At 29.8% G+C, this 22,389-nt stretch overlaps 1 protein-coding gene across 1 annotated transcript; it reads right to left on the bottom strand.

The window, feature by feature from the left end:
- Positions 1 to 18,027: 18,027 nt before the first annotated feature.
- Positions 18,028 to 20,454, bottom strand: LOC107852454. The gene is made up of 3 exons (XM_016697487.2): positions 19,577 to 20,454; positions 18,769 to 19,308; positions 18,028 to 18,392 (listed from the first exon to the last, which is right to left on the bottom strand). The coding sequence occupies exons 1-3, from the start codon at positions 20,345 to 20,347 to the stop codon at positions 18,294 to 18,296; spliced, it is 1,410 nt and encodes a 469-aa protein (XP_016552973.1). The 5' UTR covers positions 20,348 to 20,454; the 3' UTR covers positions 18,028 to 18,293.
- Between the last annotated feature and the right edge of the window lie 1,935 nt (positions 20,455 to 22,389).

Genomic DNA, 22,389 nt, shown 5'->3' with positions numbered 1-22,389 from the left:
TTTTTAGGGCACTTGAACTGCACACGACTTTAGTTAAAAAAATCGCTATATTTCTTGCTTATTTTTTCAAACATAGCCTTGATGGGAAATTCTCTTTCATCGCCAAACAATGAACTCACCGATTCAGCTATGTTTGATGTCATAATATTGTACCTATGGAAAAGAATCACTTAGTACGATATCAAACTAAACTTGTAAATCAAACAAGACATTAAATTCATAAGAATGTACCTATTTGCTGGATAGAATGCCCGACTCCATCTCTCAAAACTGACACGTGAAAGGAATTCTGCTACCTTGGGATTCACATTCGTTATTTGATTGAAATGGTCTAAAAACTCCTATCTACTATATGCTTTAGCTGCTTTATAAAAAAGGGTGACGACCCTTTCGTTGTGATAGTTGTTTCGAATGTCCTCTCCAAGATGCCTGATGCAACAACCAAAGTAAGCTGAAGTGAAGAAAAGTGAACCCATCTTTGGAATACTTGGATGCCTATCTAATACAAAATACAAATCTTCGGTATCTTCGATGCAGCATCGCAGTTGTTCAAAACAAAATCCATAAGAGGCATCACATTTCTTGTCTGCTACACAAAAAGCGACAGGAAAGATGTGATTCTCCGCATCCTGTGCCACCGCCGCTAGCAGAACTCCATTTACCTGCTCCTCAAGAAGGTACCGTCGACGGCTATGCCTTTTCTCAAATGTCGAAAATCTTGAATCCAAGCACCATAGGATACAAAAAAGTACTTGAACCTTTCATTTTCATCCAGATACAATGCCGTCTTACTTCCGGGATTTGTGGACTCAATCATGTAACGGAAAGCATCCAAGACTTAATATCCATGCTCGAGTGTCTCCCGAACCAGGTCCTTAGCAATCCTCATGGCCGTATCTACCTTCCAATAACTGACTAGGACACCCAAATCCATAAGGAGTTTATTAACCATAAGCCTTGTTGAAGGTCCTTTGCCATCGAGGAAACTACTCCTAAAATATTCATCGAGGACCTTTGCCATGGCGTGAGGATTTTGGCCCGAGATGTGCTCCGAACCACATGTGTGATGCTTTTCATGTTTATGAATGAAGAATCTGTCAGAACTTGCGTACTTCACCGCTCTCAACCACCACTTGCAGTTCGAATTAGCATATTTGAAGCAAAAGATACTACTCAAATTAAGCACCTTCTTTATTCTGAAATCTTTTTTCACGCAAGAAATAAACAAAACATTATATAGTTCATTCTTGTCCTTGAATGACATTCCAATAAAAAAGCCGATTCCATCGTCTTAAAGATTTCCAGATTATGTCGATTGAGAAAAACTGCACATCGTATTGGTCACATCAACAGGTGTAGGTTTTTGATCATTATCTGGAATATTCATGTCTAGATCATCCAACCTATCATCAAAGAAGTCATCTTTTTCTTCTTCTTCTTCTTCTTCTTCTTCTTCTATGTTCTGATTCTCATTCTCTCTCATCTTTTCAACCATGTACACCCTTAACACCGGCCTGGTTGAATTACTTAGATAAGAACGCAACCAAACTTGATCGGTTATCTTGAAAGGCAGTACCCTCTGATTTTCAAAGGAGCTGTGCATGTAGCTGATGGCGAATTCTTCCGGTTGACAATTCAGTCCACAAAAGTTGATGATTAAATTCACAAAATCATCATATGAAATATCACTTTAGACTGTCATAGCTGTCGTCTCTAGCATTTCACCCTCCTTCCAATGCCATACATATCGATTGCTCTTCTCGACCCAATGACCATGACAATCCACCCCTATTGTTATTAATCCCTCCATTAGTGGTACCTAAATAAAGTTATTTGTTGAAAAAAGTTGATAGTGATTTCATAGTGCCATGAATGAATCTCAATAGATGTGTTATCTGTTACAATAAGTAAGTGATGAGTCATAACAGATTCTTACCTGTTGGGATTCATGTTACGGGTCTGAATATCTGTTGCAAAAGATGAATCGCCTGTTAGAATTGATGTTATAACTAAATCACCTTTGAAGCTAATTCCAACAGATGAGTGACAATTGCAACAAATAATTAACCTATTGTGACAGATGTAACAGGTTATTAATCTGTTGTAACCTATATTGGAATCGTGTTCAGGTTCTGTTGCAACAGGTAACTAATCTGTTACAACATATATGTCAAATGTTGCAATAGATGAGCCATCTGTTTAAACATAAATCCAACATATCAGTCTTCCTTTGAAACAGATGTTTCATCTGTCGCAACAGATGATTTATCTGTTTAAACAGATGGATTTTATGTTGGATTCATGATTGGGTTCTATCCATTATTGAAAAACAACAACACAATAGTAGTTACCCAGATGATAAATTCAACTAAAAATCATAATTTGACTTACCAACGTCTCCTATGAAGTAATGCCAAAGTGGAAAGTGATGTTAGAAACAAAATTTGATCTAAGAAATTGGTCAAATAGCAACAGTAGCAGTAACAACAACAACAATAAATGGTCAACAAGAACAAGATGAAGATGATAATGAAGTAAAAGATGGTGATAATGAAGCAGAAGATGATGAATGAAGCAGCAACAACAATGAACAACAAAAATTGCTAAGAGAGAGAAATCAACAAAGGGTGAGAAGAGAGAGAAAGACGCTTTTTTTTCCTCCGTTTTTCCATTTTATAGGCTAACATTTGGATCAAAGTGTAAATTTAAAAACTTGTGGGTTATTTTCAAACCTCCCCAACTTTCTTAATCCATAATAAAGTAATTGTCACCTCCACCTAATAATTAAGACTTGTGTCACCTACACCTCATTTAAAAACTCTTTTGTCACCTGTGGCCCAAACCCCCAAGAAGCTAGAACTCCATTTCATTTAAACTCAAATTTAAATTTTGTATTAATTATTTCATTATTCTTTCTTATCATTACTTTTTCAAATATAATATATATTTATATAATAATCTATATATTTAAATTGAGATAAATATTTAAAATTAATGAAATAATATAATACTAATATACTAATACTAATACTAATATCAACAACAACAACAACAACAATAATAATAATAATATATTATTATTATTAGTATTATCAACATCATTATTATTATTATTACAAAAACAATAAACAAATAAAAAACCATGAACCAATTAAATCAAAGTTAAAACAGAGAACGTCAACATATAGTCAAGCATAGATAGTCATTAGCCATGATAATTAAATGATGCTATAATACTATATTTACTTGGAAGAAAATATATTTTGGTTGAACAATTGTCACCTTATCTAAATAGTCTGTCAACTTCTTAATGCGAAGCATGTAGTCCTAATCTTCATTGTAAAGAGTTACAATCTTTGTGCGAGCACCAAAGCCATCAAAATAAAGGAGACCTGCATTTCTGCTAATACTATTGCGTAAAGACTTTATCTCATTTTTACCCAATAATTTGATCAAAAGAAAAAGAAAAATTAGATTCAATGGCAGGACAAAAAATATCAATTAATTAGATACAAAAAATTAGTACTGTAAAAATATGGTCGAGAGGAGCAGCAATGAATATTTGTATTCTTAAAATGCTCAAAAAATATAATCTTCACAATATTATTCAACGCTTCAAAACACAAAAAATTAATGAAACATATTAAAAATAGTTAAATATATCTGTATTATCTGACAATGCAATTGATATTTATGTATCTAAACTAAATTTTTACATTTTTTTAAAAAAAATTATGGCAAAAAGAAAGGGCCGGTCATGAATTCTGCACACAAAACAAATATTTTTTAGCAACCGTGTGTTGATTTCTAAGAGTGATTGTGTGTGATAAAGCGTCAGAAAAATGGTGAATGAAAAATTTAAGCAATATGGATATGAGTTTGAGTAACTATTTATTTTAAAATATTGAAAAATTGAATATCTCTACCGGAGAAAAAAATGAGCAAATTTTTACTATTTTCAAAAGACTCCTACATACTTGGAGCAGCTTTTTCAAACACGTAAGTAGTTTTAGTTAAAAAATCTAAATTTTATTTTCAATGTTTTTGTGTTCAGCTTCTTCTGGTGATTCATCCCTTGCTTTATAATATATATATATATATATATATATATATATATATATATATATATGATACCAAAATAGTCGGATATTTCAATAAAAAGTCGGATATTTCAATAAAAGGTATATTTCAATAAAATAGTTCAATAAAACAGAAAACAGTGATACTTTCAACTTTGGATTTGATTTTTTTTTTTTATCAGTTTGTAAAAAAGCCTACTCAGTACTCCCTCTATCCTACTGTTTCTTCATGTTATCATTCTTATAGTTTATATTTTCCCCAGAGTTTTTTTTTTTTTTTTTTAATTTTACCCTGTTCATCTCTTCCTCTTAATCTATGTTCTTAACACCTTACTTCTTTAACCACACCCCGAAACATTTTTATCTGGCAGCTAACAATCGTCCTTTGTCTATTGTGCAGACCTTTTGGACTAACAAGGCCAGAATTCCTAGGAATTTACAGGTTAATCCATCGTTGATACGAAGAAATTAAGAGGCTAACCATATACTAAGGGTAAGAATTTTATAAACAGTTTAATTTACATGGTTATGCAAAAAACTATTTAAAACATACATATAAGAACATGAATATAAAATATTTTGTAGGGAAAATATGAGAATAAGAACTTACATGAAGTAACTAGGAGAGAGGTTTCCCTTTCGAGAACCCCCTAAAGATCGAATGGAAAACTTGAAGCTTTTATTTAAACCACGATGTTACAAAGTTTATACAAAAAAGACTGGGTTAGACAAGTTTTTTGGGAGGAAAGGTTTAAACATTTCAGGTGAGTTTGGAGGTTGGTTGATTTCACTCTGCCTTTCTACTACAAGATGTACTCCTTTTATAGGCAAAAATGTACATAAAGGTGTGGTTCTAAAGCTACTACGTGGCCGCAACATAATTGGCCGACACTTTTAGATAAGGGATAAGAAAGAAAACTTTAATAATGCAAGTCGGGTACGCTTTGGGCCCCATCGTCACATGCGTTATTAATTTTCTTTCACACTTATTTTGACGCGTGCTTCAACAGTTTTTCTTTCTTTTTAGAAAGTAGTGATAAAGGAAGCACTCAGACTGACTCTGACTTTTACAAGACATAAAGTGGGCATCCCCACTTGACCATACTAGCTAATAATACAAAACTCTGACAACTGTAGAGTATCTTTACAACTGTAGAAGCAAATAATCCACCCGGAAAGCTTAAAAGGAAAGAACAAAAGTATTGAAAATCCACCGGTATTAGTCCGAAATATGCGAGAAAATAGTCGGATATTTCGACTATTTCGACTATTGAATAGAGATCGACATGTTAGAAAATATAGAAACGACAGAAATTATAAAAATAAACTAGAATGTTACACGTGTGGCAGTATAGTTCATCTAGTCAACGTATGTCCTAAGAGAAATATATATATATATATATATATATATATATATATATATATATATATATATATAGATAGATAGATAGATAGATAGATAGATAGATAGATAGATAGATATACATTTTAAAAATAAAAGATCTTGTAAGAATTTTTATTATTTTCAAAGTTGAAAATCACAAGCAGTTAGCATTTTATTAAGAACTCAAATCATTTAATTAATTAATTATTTTATTTTTTAAAAAAGGAGACAATGTTTTTTTTCCTAAATCAAGATATGCCCAAAAATGTTCTTTTAATCGTTTGTCTTTTATGCATTTTCATTAAAAAAAAAATAAATCAATTGACAGTTTAGAATTATATAAATGAATGAAAAAGTTAATATGAATTGAATTTAGATAATTTTTAATTTATATTTAATTTTAAAATAAATGCATGTAAGGGTGAGGTATATACATCCTCCACAAATGATATATATATATATATATATATATATATATATATATTCGTTTTTTAATAACAAAAAATAATTAACACTACTACTACTAACTTGAATTAAAACTACTACTATTATTATTGTTAATATTACTATTAATACTAATTTTAATATTATAATTTTTTATTTAATATTTGAATGTACTTTAAAATATTGAATGAGATAAGTTTATGAATAGTAAGAGTTTATTTAGAACTTCTGAATGTTATGTTCCTAGTTTTAAGTTAATAATAACTTTTTTTGAAAATGTCTAATATTTTTCTCTAGTTATATAGGAGAGGTGAAGAAGTTAGAATTTCATTTCAATTCAAACTCTGATTTAAATTTAAATTAAAATATCATCTCAATTTCTTCCTTATCCTTAGTTTTTCAAATAGAATATTTTTATCCTATAATTTAAAATTTGTTTTAAGAGAAAATTTTAAAATCAATTCAAATATTTTTAATATTATTATAATTATCATTATTTTTTAAAAAAAAATTATTATTATTATTATTATTATTATTATTATTATTACTACTACTACTACCAATACTACTTTTTTTGATTGGTTAAATACTATCAAGACGTAACACAATTGTATTAAAATACTATCACTACTAATAATATTTAATTTAATCTTTAATCTAATGTATTAAAATATAATATATTATTAATGTCACTATTACTATTATTGGTATATACGTACTACTACTATATATTATTATTATATTATTACTGTTATTATTAACATATTTTTATTTTTTATTTAATATCTAAATAAATTATACTCCAAATATGTTTTATAACATTTAAATTTTAAAAGAAATAAGTTTATGAAAGAGTAAAAGTTTATTTTGAACTCTTCAACAATAAGTGTCTATTTTTAAGTTAATGATTTTTTTTAAATGAAGGATAATGTATTTTAATATTCAAAATTATTATTACATCATTAGTAACTTTGTCCTAAAAAATGACATGTTGCTTCATAGCAGCTTGACACTTGGCTTCTTCTGATGCTTCGTCCTTTACTTTATAATATATATAGATATTAACTTACATACAACACATGAGCATGCTAGCGAATTACAATCCATATAACCACTAGAGTTGGCATGGTGGTTCAGTGTCATGTCCCTTAAGTAAGAGGTCGGAGGTTCGATCCCCGCCTCTGGCGAATGGAGCAAACTCTGTGGTCAGTTCCCTACCGCTTAGTGCGCTGACAGAGGAACGGAGGATTAGTCTCACGGCTGCTGGCTATGGGTACCTTGAAAAAACAAACAAAAAAAAAAATTACAATCCATATGAAGAATTTTAAAAATAATAAAATCTAATAGATTTTCCTTCTAGATACCCACATTGGAAACATGTATCTCAGATACGCGCAAGTCAAATTTGATTTTCTTCAGAACTAAAAGATATTTTTGTAACTAAATCACATTTATTTACAAAAAAATCAAGGAAAATATGTATCTAATTTATGTATCTTTATTAATTTTATTTTATTATTCTTTGAAATAATAAATTCACATGTATCTTAGTTATGTAACCTGATTAACTTTATTTTATTACTCATTAAAATAATAAATTCATATGTATATTAGCTATGTAACTTGATTAATCTCATTTATTACTTTTGAAAATAAAAAATTTAATATTTAATCTTTATTAAAAATTTCATCTAGCATATTCTGTATTAATTTGATGTATCTAGTATCAATTTTATTCAATTCAAATTAATATCTAGTATCAATTTTATTCAATTCAAATGCATGTAATTGGCATCACGTATGCTCAGAAACACTCATCAATATTTATGGTTCACAATAACTCTTTCTATTAGTGTTTTCACAATCAACTATTAATTTGATTTATTCAATATCAATTTCATACAATATGTACAAATACATTTATCTAGTATCAAAACTACCATGCAAATAATTCTGATACATGTGTGCAGTATAGATGCACACTTAGAAAGAGAGAGGAGGAGGAGGACGCCGCCGCCTCCGACGACGGGAGAAGGAAAAGAAGATACATTGATGATACACATATATACATATGAATCTCCTCAAAGCTGTCCATTCATATGTCGTAAATACATAAAGACAACTACGCATACATAGATAGACACATCTTCAACAAGTCAAAAATTTTAAAAAATAAACAAAATCCTAATTCCAGAAAATTAAAGTCATCAAATATGAAATATCTTCAATTGCATTGACACTTTGTATATTTCCTTTGAGTCGTGAAACTGATGTAGGCCTCTGATTTACTCCTCTAGAATGTAGTACCACCGACGTGATCCTTGACATTGCCACTTCTATTGTTGGATTCACTCTTCTCAACTCGAGTAATGTACGATGGATTTGGTGCTTCCTGATGGTCACTTCAACACACGGTCGCTAGCTGAAGAACATTTTTAGGTGGCACAAATTATATTTTTTTGGCGAAAGGGGATGGTGGGGGAGTGATGTGGACTTGGGATGTGGTAGTTGAAATAGAGAAGAGAGAGGAGATCATGGGCGGTTGGGGGAGTAAGAAAATTATTAGGTTTAGACAGGGGCGGTTCAAACACATTAGTGATCTAAGGTCGAAATGATACGTGGCGTTAAGTTTTTAAGAATTTTATTTAAGAAAATCTATTTAGATTATACAATCGATTTTTTCTAATAATTCTTTTTAATTAATAATATAATCAATGAAATTTTTCTTTCTTGAGACATAATAGCACTTTAGATATATAAGATTCCTGTATTTTAGGTATATAAGATTTCTTTTAATCATTCTTTCCTTTTATATAATTTTTTTTTATTTTTTCATTGATTATATTTAATATTTTTGCTAAAAACCTATGATCTATTATTGCTAAAAAAAATGAGGTCACTCAAATTTGTGATCTAGCCTTTAATTTTAGGGTAGAGTCGTCCTGAATTTAGCGATTGTTTGATGTAAATCGAAAATATCTGATCTTTTAGTATGTAATTATGCAACGTGTACCTGTGACCTGATTTTATGAATTTGATAGGAAATTAGAAAGTTTTGATATATACATAATTATTTTAAACTAGTGATATGTTATGTTAATATAATAGACATGGTTGACTAATTATGTAGTTTTACCTACAATAAAAGTTGGGGAAAGGACAAAAATAACACCTAAAACTAAAATAATTTCATAAAATTAGCACCTAAATTTAAAAACCTGGTAAATAGTCACTCGGTGTAAAGTAATTCGAACCGAATGGCCAAGAAATAGATACCCCAGTTTCTAGCCTTTTTTTGGTGGACAATATTTAGATATTCACTTATTTCATTTTTGTAGGTCACGTTCTTACCTTCCTTTTTCTTTTCTTTTCTTTTTTTTAAAAAAATTTTGTTGCTGCTTTTTTTTACTCCTTTTCTTTTTTAAAGATTCTTCTCTTTTTTATTCTTTTTAAACAATTGAGTAATTACTTTTTTTTTTTCAGATTATTTTGCATTCACCAACATTATTAAAATAACATACTATTTGTTTTGTTTAGTTTTACTTATTTATATAATAAAATACCATATACTTTTAATATAATACAATTGTTAAAGATATATATTTATATATACTAATGATACAGTTTTTATATATATACATATTCTATACAATAATTGTAGCATTTTTATACACATGTTATATAATTTTTAACTACAATTATTATTTAGATACATATTTTATACGACTCTATATAGTTTCTACATGCATTCTAAAAATGTATCAATCCAGTATAAGAGAGTATTAATTGAGTATATGGACACTGCAAGTGTATCAATGTAGTATAAAAGTGTATTAATGTGGTATAAAAGGGTATTAATTGGGTATAGGGACTGCATGTGCTTGAATAAAATTTCCTTTCTCTTTTTTAAAAAGTGTATCAATATATTATAAAAGTGTATCAATGTTGTATAAAATTGTATCAATTGATTAGACTGCATGTGCCAAATTGGACCAAATGACTAAAAAAAAGAATTAAATTGGGTTGTCTGGTTACAGCTGTCGACATTTTCAAATTGTGGACCATTTTTTTTTAAAATGATCGGCCCATGTCCTTTCCCCATAAAAGTTTTGCCCACATGAATAAAATTTGGCCTTAAAGGCCCAACTAAATGAATAAAAAGTTCGGCCCACAATTTCATCCTTTATGGCTTGTACAGTCAAACTTCTAAAATCAATTTATCTTGAGAAGTGCTTTTTGAAAAAGTACTTTTGGTGAGAAGCAGTTTGTATTTGGATAATAAATATAAAAACCACTTTCGAGCAGCAATTAATATTTGACCAAACTTCTAAACGTGTTTTATGTATATTTTCCTTAAAAGTGTTTTTAATTGGGATAATTTCAAATATGTACAATAGAGTAATAGATTTACAAAAAAATCATATTTTGATTTAAAAAAAATAGCCAAAAATTTAAAATATTAGCGTCGTAGCCACGATCAAATCATGGATAAATGACATAAAAATCGTGACTAAATGAAACATTTTTTCGTTTTTGGTAACTAATAACTAATCAGCAAGAGAAATTCATTTATAACGTCTCAAATGTTGTATATGCAATATATATGTAGCGTATCAATAATGTATAATAGTTATGTAGTATATATATAATATATCGATATTGTATAAATAGCTATGTTGTGTATATATAATGTATAGATGTTGTTTAAATATTGTATAAACAAGTATCAATATCATATAAATTATGTATGAACATGTATTTATGATGTATAAATAGTTATGCAAAGTATACCTATACTATCAATATTGTATAAATAGTTATGCAGTGTATATGTAATGTATCTATATTGTATAAATGATGTATAAATATGTATCGATATTGTATTAATAGTTATGTAATGTATTGATTTTTTTGTATAAATGGTACAAACGTGTATATATGATGTATCGATCTTATATATATGATGTATAACTATGTATCATAGATATATATACATCTTAGTACTTGCAAAATTTCACACCAAAACATGCCTTTCTTTGAAAAGTTTACTCCAAACCTCAAAACTCATGTGAAATGATTGATGCATCGAGAGCACCGTGTATTATGTTTTAGTCTAATTATTTTATTGATAATGTTAATACATGCTCATTTTAATTTCAACTTGTCTATAGTAGCTCTAACGATATAAGTAGCTTGTTAACTAATATTCACTAAGTTGTTAATTCAACATCCTAATTGCATCAAACAATAGTTGTTACATGCACTTAAAGCAAAGTTGAAAATGTATTATAACTAATGACAAGATTTACAGGACATCTAGTTCTAGTAAACATATATTTAGTTACAATCTATTCAAAAAATTTCAATTAGAACAGAGGGATACAACAATATAACATCAGTAGTTAACCTCAATAGTTGCCCTTCTGCTCAATTGGTTGTCCCTGAAATTAAACAGTGTTACATGTCTTCTTTGCTCTAGTTAGTTGGCTACCCCATTCTACAAAATAAATTTTGGTTCACCTTTTAAACAAAACTATATAACGACTTAACAACAAACTTAATAACTATCTAAACTAATATCCTTTTCGATTTAACCAAATGCAAAATTTGAATAATATATCTTACAATGATTGTACTACAACAAAATAACTTGCATAGAAATTCTTGATTTCTGTATAGGAGATAATAAAGTAGCAGATATCAACTCAAAAGAACATCAGGCTTAAATGCAACTACAACATCCTTTAAAGAACTTAGCCATTTGCAAGTTCTTTCAATCCTGGTCAACTTAAAATATCCTCTTGACAATCACAAATGTTAGATACGATCTCATTTCGATATTTCGCGTCTTTTTATATGTTATTCACTCAAAACGATTTATGTTTACGATACGTCAAATTATTAAAAAATGAGCTTTCAAGAAACTTAAATGGGTGAAAGCAACAAAGAAGAAGTGATGTTGATGGAGAAGAAGAAAAAAAAGAAAGGAAGAAGCAGGAACGAAGAGAAGAGGGAAGCAGGGACAACGAAGAAGAAAAAAACTTGTACAAAAAGATGATTCGAAGAAAAAAAATGACTTTTTTTTGTAAACTAAATATGGACTACCTTGTTTTTAGGTAAATAGCATGATATAAATAAAAATTTAATTAGTAGTCATTACAATCTTGCCTTCAACCATGCTCAAAAGTATGGAATTCATTGCTTGCTTCATTGTCGCTCAATGTGCTATGTCTAATTTTCCTAACAAAACAATTTCCTAATACGTCTGTCCAAATCAGATCCTGTCTAAAGCAAATACTTGAGAAATTTTCAAAAACTTTTTTCTTCAAAAAAATTGATTCTTTGCCTCTCTTTAGCAAGGGCATCAACTTCTGATTTGTTCTTCCAAAATGTCGGCTAATTTTTTTGATAAATCAAATGACTGAGGGGTCAGTTGGTGTAATTACCTCTTTTAAAAATTTCTTTTTAGAGAGAAGCTACGTTTTTTATCTCCTGTAAAACTGCTTCTGCTGTTCTCCAGAAGCACTTATGTCTCCTAAAAGTTTGGTCAAATACATTTTTTTAAAAAAATAAGTACTTTTTGAAAAAAATGTAAACACTTTTGGAAAAAATAAGCTCAATCAACCAAACTACTCCCTCCGTTTAAAAGAAAAATGACCTACTTTGACTTGACACAAAGTTTAAGAAAATAAAGAATGTGTTATGAAATATAAAGCAAATACAAGAAGAATAGAGAGAGAAAAGAGAGTAATTATTATTTCTCTTGATGGATCAGTTACAATGAGGAAAAACTCCTTTATTTATAGGGGAAAACTAACATTGAGTTTATAACTTTTACATAAATAGACATACACAATATATGGTAGAGTAGGTATTCACTATATATGGTAGAGTAGACATTCACTATATATGGTATATTTATAACACTCCCCCTTGAATGTCTAATTGATAGATAATACACATATATACTGCCTCATTAAAAATCTAACAAGAAAAACCCAGTGGGATAAAACCTCATAAGGGAAAAAGAGTACAATGCGTATTAACTCCCCCTAATGAGAACAGCCTTGAACCTTTGTATTCCGATCTTGTGCACTATCTTCTTGAAAGTTGCAATTGAAGGAGACTTGGTGAATAAATCAGCCACATTGTCACTTGAACGAATCTGTTACATGTTAATATCACCATTCTTTTGGAGCTCATGTATGTAGAAAAGCTTTGACGAAATGTGCTTCGTTCTATCTCCTTTTATGGATCCTTCCTTAAGTTGTGCTATGTATGCTGTATTATATTGATATAAGATTGTGGGTATATTGTCACATTTCAAATAATATTTTTCTCAAATGAGATGTATCATGCCTCAACCATACACATTCTCGATTTGCTTCATTAATAACTATTATCTCAGCATTGTTCCATGAAATGGCTACGATAGACTGCTTTGTATATCTCCAAGATACTGCAGTACCACCACATATGAACATATAGCCTATTTAAGACCGAGTTTTATGTAGGTTAGATAAGTACCTAGCATCAACATAACCAATTAGATCGGGACTGCAAACTTGCTAACAAATTAACTGAAAAGGCTGTATTGGGCCTTATAGTATTTGCAAGATACATTAGTGTATCAATTGCCTAAGATATGGTACTTCGTAACTAAGAAGTTCCTCATTCTTTTCTTGAGTCGGAATGAATCCTTATTCAATTTTCCATGTTTCTCATTTAAGAAAAAATTCTATTGCTTTTGAAAACTCTCCAAGAGTTTCAATGATACTCAAATCATCAAATTATCTCTTATGAGGTAACAAAAAGTTTTCTAGAAACTCTATATGCTTCAGGCATTTTGTATCCTTTAGAGATTTTCATATGGATTTTGTTAAGTTACAATATCCAACATGTCAAGTGTGACATCTTCAAGTGTCTGGACTATAAATCAAATAAGTTTTATACTTACCAAAATGCATCCTTTTGTGTCATTTGATAAATATTTCTACGTCAGCATGCTTAAATAAACGTAGAATTCGGATCCTCGTAATACTTTATAATATTGCGCCAATATTGTATCAAAGACATCATTGATGATATATCACTTCGCATCGGTTCACAGTATGACATAACATTTTGAGATCTCATCACTTCATTATTTTCAGGTACCTGAACTTCTCATAAGGTTTTATGAAGTGTTATGTCATAGGCTATTCAAGAGCACATTGTCTTCTTATTATGATTATTTGCTCCTTATTTTTCAAGGATTATTTCATTTGAAATAGATTAGTCTATCATGTTTCATGCATCCGGAGACTATATCCTTTATGAACACAAAATAAGAGCACTTGCAGTTTAAATATGAGATGCGTTCGGCATTCGACTTGAATTATCTTTTGATTGAGGATTTGATGATAATTCCTAACCCATTTCATAGCTGCTTATAATCTCCCCCTTATGTTAGAAAAACTAACATACATCCTCCATTTTTGTGTATTATGGTATATTCATTAATTGTATACCGCGCATCAAAACTATTAGATGGAATAGTTGGTTCCTGACCTTGAACCAATTGAGAGGGAAGAAATAATCATAATTTATTGGTCTAATGCATACAAATGTTATTGTGTGCAACATATCATATTTCAAACCAATACATGAAGCTTTGTTCTCATCAGCAATGATTTAGCTATTTATTAAAGGCATTCAATGCCAAACCATTTTCATCAAGATGAATTGTCTTAATTGCACAATCTGAAAGTTATGCTCTTAACTCTATTTTATTGAGCAAGCAACTTTATAAATGTCAAACTACACGTTGACAATAAATGTACATGTGATTATCTTATTGATGTATCTTTTTCAACATATCACATGAAAGGTGAACGAGCCCTTATTCACCTTGTATACTTTTCAGATTTTTCAAGGGATTCAATCTCAAAATTAGTTGGTCCAACCAACTTATCATGAGAACAAGCAACATTAAATTTTATGAAGAATTTTTTAATTTTTCAATATATGTTCAATACTCAATATGTACATCTTTGGGATGACGATCGTTTATGTCAATTTATGAACTTTTATTCTTGCAAACTCCAAGTTTACTTTAGTAAATTTCATATTTACTATTACATAAATAAATTTCAGATTTACTACTTCAGAAGTAGATTTTAAAATAACCCTTCTCAATTATTTTGCCTCTTTCGGAGGTGGATTGTGATTTCCTTACAACCGCGAGCACGTTCGAATTTATATACAGTCACATTTACCCCTAAGATCTAGGTCTATATTTATAATAATCGAAATTCTCATTCCCAGGAATGAAATACAATCATGCCTTAAGCATTCTCATTCTCAGGAAGAATGAAATATAATCATGCCTTAAGCGTATCAAATTATGATAGCTACTATAAAAGCAAATTGAGGCATACATATGATTTATTGCTACAACATTCAATTGAAGGAATGAAACACATTTAATGGGACATGTTTCATCACTTTTTTCCAAATACTCATTATTTTGTCTTAGCCATCATAATATATCAATATGGTGCATTGAGATTCAAACTCAACGTCTTCCCCATATAAGGCGTCTTAGGCATAAATCGATGGGACTTGAACCCAATATATTATTTTTGATAATATTGTTCTTGAGGAATAAATTTAAAATATAATGATTCCAAACCAATTATTTTTCCTCAAATCCAACAATAATTATATTATTAGTGGCAAAAGATAGATAACATAAGGAATTACTAACCTTGAAATTACCTTTAGATTTATAATCTCATTTTGTTTGACAGAGTCTCGTGCTGATAACGTGTTATGAAATATAAAGCAAATACAAGAAGAATAGAGAGAAGAAAGAGTAATTGTTATTTATCTTGATGGATCAATTACAATGGGGGAAAACCCCTTTATTTATAGGGGAAAACTAACCTTGAGGTTTGTAACTTTTCCATAAATAGACATACACAATATATGGATAAGTAGGTATTCACTATATATGGTAAAGTAGACATTCACTATATATGGTACATTTATAACAGAATGACTTTTGAATCTTATGGACTTAAAATTAAAGTTGTGTCAAATGCATCAAAATGCTCTTTAATCTTTTGATCCTAAACCCATCTGGAAAGTTGAAATTAAAATATTACCAAAAAAGAAAATGAATCATTCTTTTTTAAACGAACTAAAAGCAAAAATAGGCCATTTTTTTTAAATGGAGGGAGTATAAGTTATCCGCTACAATATATTATCCGTTAAAATTAGCAAATTATAAATATATGAATAAATCAAAAATTCACTTTAAAGAAAAAAAAGTTTGAATCGGATTGCTATAAATGCTAATGATTATTTTGTGATTAGTTCTACAAATTAGAATATACTTCCTCTGTTCCATTTTATTCGTCTCAAATTTTTTAATTTGATTTCTCATTTTACTTATCATTTTTCATTAATCAAGACAAGATATTTTTTTTTCCTTTTTTACTCTTAGTATTAATTATTTTTTTTCCAAATTAAAATGTAAACATTATTTAATAGAGATACTATGGTAAAATAGCCATGCAATCAATTATTTTTTTAATTAATGTGCAATGTTAAATTAGGTCAAGTAAAGTGAAACGGAGGGAGTATATACTTTGATCAAAAATTGTGCAAGGTACCACCATAATTAGTTACGCATATTGGTCGAAGAGTAAACTATTTAGAATCGTTGCACCGACGGATTTCCAAAATCCAATAGGAAAATTTCTTCGATACATTTTATAATGCAGTCTACCTTTCGCTTTTAATTTATCAACAATTCCTAACTCAGACAATAAACTGCCATCCAAACACTCATCTAAGATAAACTTAGATAAATAAGATATGGCATATCTTGAGGAAAACAAACCCGAATTAGCGATGTAAATAGAATAAGAGACTTCATACAAATATACGTATTCTAAAATAAAGCTAAAAGTAAAAATAGGCAAAAAGCATAGAGGAAAATCTCTAGAATTTGTATATTACCGCAAATGGAATGACCATTGGGTCTTCCAATTTTTAGAGGCATTAGAGACAATGATATTTTAGCACTCTTTATAAATATCTCTAAAGCTTATAGCAATATTCGATCCAATAACAATTAATTAATGTCGTAAAAATTTTAATACTTTTTATAGAAGTACACATTATTGCTGCTAAAAATTATTTTTAATGTAATAAGTGCAGATTGCACTATCTTCTCTCATATTTACTTTTTCATGTTACGTTACACTTGAACACTTTAACTAATAAAACAAAAAAGAGTCAAAATATCATTCTCCATTAATCAGCTGGTCCAAATAAGCCCCCTACTGTTAATAGGTTGGCGCAAAAATTCCCATATTGTTACTGAATTGAATAAAAAATGCACCTTTCCTAATAAACATATTATTTTTATCCTTCTGTTAATAACATGAGAAGTTTATTATATGATTATTTGAATGTAATAAATTCAATTTTTTGAAAAATATATTGAGAAATGACTATAATTAATAATAAGGATAAATTGAAAATTAAATAACAAATTTTCTCATTATTTTTCAATCTAAATAAATAAATATGAACATTTATTTTTAATATCGTAAATATATAAAAGTGGATAGAGGGAGTACCAAAATTACTTGGGAATTAGCAGCTTAGTACAGCAACACCACACAGCCAAGATACGCTTTTAAGTCTGAAAGAGATGAGGGCATATTTATTATGTCAATAGTTTTAGTCCATTTATCGTTAGTACCAACATAAGTATTTCACATTTTATACACATAAAATAATATATAAATTTTCTCTGACTTATAGGGGTATTATTTTATATTATATTTATAGGACGAGAGCGCAATTGCAACCAATCATGAATAAAAGTTATGCGAAATTCAATGAAGAATGTAATTCGAGCAAATAAGTACTTAGTACTTCTGTTGAATTTAATGATGGTATCAACTCCCCCTATATAGGCAATGAAGTTACTTTTAAGGGCATAACAACTTTTATGTCAATTTCTCAAAATTTAACTTTTAGAGTATGTTTGAATTGACTTATTTTTAAGTATATTTTTAAGTCAAGATAACTTTTTAAATAATTTTTAAGTATTTGATAAAATAAAAAAATGCATTTGAGTCAAATCAATAAAAATGCCAAAAACCTATCCAAACAAGGGCTCTTAGTTATATAGGTAATGTCAAAAAAAAAAAAGGTTTTAGTTAAATACATAGCATTCTAGTAGCAGTGCCGAATCCGATTACGAATCCGTCAAATATCGGTCCCGACAGTTCACATGATTCTTTCAAGTGTAGAATACAAACATAACAATTATTGCACGAAAGTAAGATTGATACAAATGCTCATTCAGCAACTCGATGAATCAATTAAGCTATTATCTCATCTATCTTACACTCTCTATACTTGATATCGGCCTTATTAGATCCTGTCTCATGGGTTACATCACAACATTCACATCTATCAATCTGAAAATAACATAGAAAAGGTGAGTTAATAAACATACAAAGTCGGAGTAGTGAATTTCAAAATATTCATGCAACAAGATTCATTTGGGAGACAGACGACATTCATCGATGATTGTTGATTTTCAATCTTTAGTCAATTTAGAAGAGGGAAAATGCACTTTGGTTTTTTCCTAAAGAGAGAAATGTTTCGCTCCAATTCTCTTTACTAATAACTTGTGCGATTTATTAGTGGACTTGCAATATTAAGTTCATTCATAATAGAAATTGCCTATAATTATCTTTTAGGTAAGGTAACTTTTTTTTAGTACTATTAGTATACAAAAGTTAATCTCATAGAGAAACTTATGAGAGATTATGGAGACGTAGAAAATGTTACCTTTGTACGTTTTGTTGCAGATGAATAAACATGAATTTCAGAAACATACTCTGCAGAATAATTTCCAGAAGACAAGCAAGCTCCTATCCCTCGTGGCCATCCTCGAGTATATGTAGTAACAATTTCACCACTTCGCATTTTTTCAACCGACTTGAGGAAAAACATATGAGGAGCTTCACAAGGATTCCAAGAAGGACTCCTAATATCAAACATGTAATGTGGTGGCCTAGGACTTCTTTGCCAGGTTTGAAATGTTTCAATTGGTCTTTGTATCCAACTTCTAGGCATAATTTTCTCATAAATATGAGCTGAGTATCCCCAAGAAACTGAAAATGTCCAACTTTGAGACCTGTGGTGGCATATGGTTTGCTGTAACATGCGCGATTGATCATATTTTGCAACATTTTGGAGGTGGAAACCTGATTGTGCACGGTTCATAGAGGGAAATATTGGATTAACCATATCATAATGGTGAAGGGACGCTAATAGAGACTTTGGATGATATGACAGAAACCCAGATATGTCACCACGAAGATCAATCTGCAAGGAATAACTATTAAAAATTTATTTGAAGGAAAAGAGAAGAGTATAATCAAAGTAATTAGTTGATGAAATTTTTTTCGTCCAATGCTCAATCCATACTAATAATAAAACGAAAAGTTCTATGGCCCGAAGGAGCCTCAGTTCTGAAATTTTTATTATGAGGCTAAGGTAAAACAGTAGTATTTTGCAAAGTACTAAAGATTCAAGCCATAAAATTCCTCAATTCTAACACAAGGTACTTATTAGAGACTCAAAATGAACATACCTGATGAATGCCCTGAAGAGGAGAAAGATTTACCCCAAGGTCAGCCACGCAAAGCATTGTTGTTCTATCAGAAGATTTCAAGTGAGCGTATCTCTTTAAGCAAGACATCACATTATTCGCAAATGCTTTAGCCAAAGGATAGCTCAATATGATTCCAGCTCCACCAAAACCTTGATTAAATGAGTACCAATAATTCGACAATATAAATTCCGAATGTCCTCCAAAGTAATAGTACTTATTATGATCATACTGTGCAAGAATATCAACCATATTATCCACGAAAAATACAGAATCATCGTCCCCCATAATTACCCATCTTACATCTTCACGTGCCTCCCTAACTACCTCCATAATCCCATGAACAATTCTTAAAACTCTTGCATCGACATGTTTGGTTTCCTTAAGAAGTTTTGAGACATCATCGGATATTCTATAAGGAGGCGAACTTAAGGACCATGGGAGAAGATTACCTTTAGGAGGAACATCTAGAAAAAGATGTCCTCTTGTAACATTTGGTCTCCACCATGCTTCAACATAGTGTTTTCTATGGTGCCATGCTTTTTCATTACCCAAAAGTCCAAAAACAAGGTGGCTTATGTTGGTCTCTGCAACATTGGATGATTTAATTGTTTGAGAAGTGGAGAAAAGATCAGAAGATGGAAGCCGATCAGAGTTATTGAGAAAGATAATGGTGCACATGTAAAGGACTAATCCACAAATTAGCACTGTCTTGCAAATGCTAAGGTCATTGGATTTGTCATGTTTAGACATGTCTGAGATATTTGGGTAGAGAAAAGTGAGAACTACAGAATAAAACAAGTGAACCAATGCTCATTTTATATTTTCAAGGTTTTAAGCATGACTAACCTCCCCGCACCCCCCCCCCCCCCCCAAAAAAAAAAAAAAAAAAAGAATTGTTGTTGTATTTCCTAACCATGTTTTGACTTTCGGAAGCCAAACATTGTACCTTTAAACCCATCATTCTATGTATTCACGATAAACCTTTTTTAAAACAAAATTTGCAACTAATTTGTCTATCCAAACGCTTGTTGTATGTTACTGATTACCAAAATGTTATTTCAAAAAGAAAAATATAATTTTCTTGCAGTAATTCTTTTTATTACTCACTTTTATTTTAGAAACTAGATGAGGTGCTACAAGTAGGAGATTTGATGAAATGGATGAGGTCCTTCCGTTTTTAATTAGATATCTTAAAAATAAGGTTGAGGTGATTCTGGTATAAAAAATATGTTTTATTTGTTTTTCTGTTGGTACCTTTTTACAGTTGAGAGTTTGCTACCAGTTGTATCTTTCATTTTTATTGACTTGTCTTTGAGTGTAATTAATACGCAGGACATTTTACTTCAATTTGTGCCTAACTTTGATAAATAGACTAAGGTTAACGAATTAGGTCAGCGCATACTTTTCCTTGTCAAAATGTGTATGCAATCAGAGTGTTAGATTTTTGTAAAAAGAAAATTATCCACCAATAACGAGTATGGATCTATTTTATTAATTGCCACACTCCTTTTTCGCTTGAGGAATCGGAGTCGAAACGAAGGATTTTTTCAATTAAAGTGAAGGTATTGAATAGGCATTAATTTATTTACAGAGTCGTCACTTGAAATTGAGTTATGGTGTTCTAAGTCACTTTTTGAATCCCTAATAAAAAGGAAATGACTTTTTGTTACGGTCTGCGAAAATAGAAGACAGAATAAGGAATTCTATTGACCGAGGGGAAGGTTTGAGGCACCCCTTGAGTCCCGTGATTCTAGCACAGTCGCTTTTATTGACTTATACTTAGCTTTAACTATTTTTTATAAATTATGTTAAGGCCTAAATAGCTCATTTTTATTATACTGAAAATAACTACCTATATCTTTTATGTTAAATAAATCGGTGAAAAATTAATTCTAGAAAAATATTCTCCAAGGTGCATTATTGCATCCTTAAAATGTAAATGTCTCGAAAAGATGCTTACGCCGCATTCTTAATTTAAACGAATATTTTGAATGTGCCTAAAATTTGCCTAATGTTAAAAACATTGATTTGCTTCTTATAAACTCGAGACCATTTCTTATCCATTTTATTCTCATTCTTTCTCATTTTTTGCAACGAGTCTTAAATTAATTTGCAACTATTACTCAAAGCTCATATATTTAGCCCGGAATTTAAAATGATTTAGCCAACAAAATATTTTCTAACCTAAGAAACTAGCACCATTATCTTGTGATTATACATAACTCAAGAGAAAATCCAAAAAAGTATAACATAAAGGCATGATCAAAATATTAACAGCATGAGATTTCTAAACGAACAATTAAAATGACAAGAAAATAAACTTTTCTATTTAATCATAAATCATTTAATTAAAGTAGACAAATTCCGAGCCCAAACAATGATAGCCAAATTTAGATGGATATATATACATATATTTTTCGATTCAACAGCCAATTAAATTATTACTTCCCCTGTGTATTTCGGATTCACATGATACTATAAGTAAAGAAACCAACAATATCAAACTACTCTTAAGTCACTTTATCTTTTTACACTGTTTTAATTACTTTACCGTAGATATACCTACAACTAACAGTAGCATAATATCCTTGGAATAGTTTGATTAAATGGAACAAACTACAAACGTGATATTCATTAATTGTATCCCGCGTAGGTGCGTACTTACTTGTTATACTTAAACTAAAATGTGAAGATAAAATATTTTAAAACTAAAACCACCTAAATTGATCCTAATAATAATAATATGATCTGCTTGCTTATTAAAGCAACACAAAATATAAAACTTATATAAA

The sequence above is a fragment of the Capsicum annuum genome, chromosome 11 (genome assembly GCF_002878395.1).
Source record: "Capsicum annuum cultivar UCD-10X-F1 chromosome 11, UCD10Xv1.1, whole genome shotgun sequence".
Lineage (NCBI taxonomy): Eukaryota > Viridiplantae > Streptophyta > Magnoliopsida > Solanales > Solanaceae > Capsicum > Capsicum annuum.
This window is presented reverse-complemented; position numbering and strand designations above follow the sequence as displayed.

Coding starts and splice junctions, on each gene's coding strand:
- LOC107852454 (XM_016697487.2), bottom strand. CDS start 20,347: ATGTCTAAACATGACAAATCCAATGACCTTAGCATTTGCAAGACAGTG. Junction 19,309..19,576: donor CTCTTCAGGGCATTCATCAG/GTATGTTCATTT, acceptor TATTCCTTGCAG/ATTGATCTTCGTGGTGACAT. Junction 18,393..18,768: donor CTGCAACAAAACGTACAAAG/GTAACATTTTCT, acceptor TGTTATTTTCAG/ATTGATAGATGTGAATGTTG.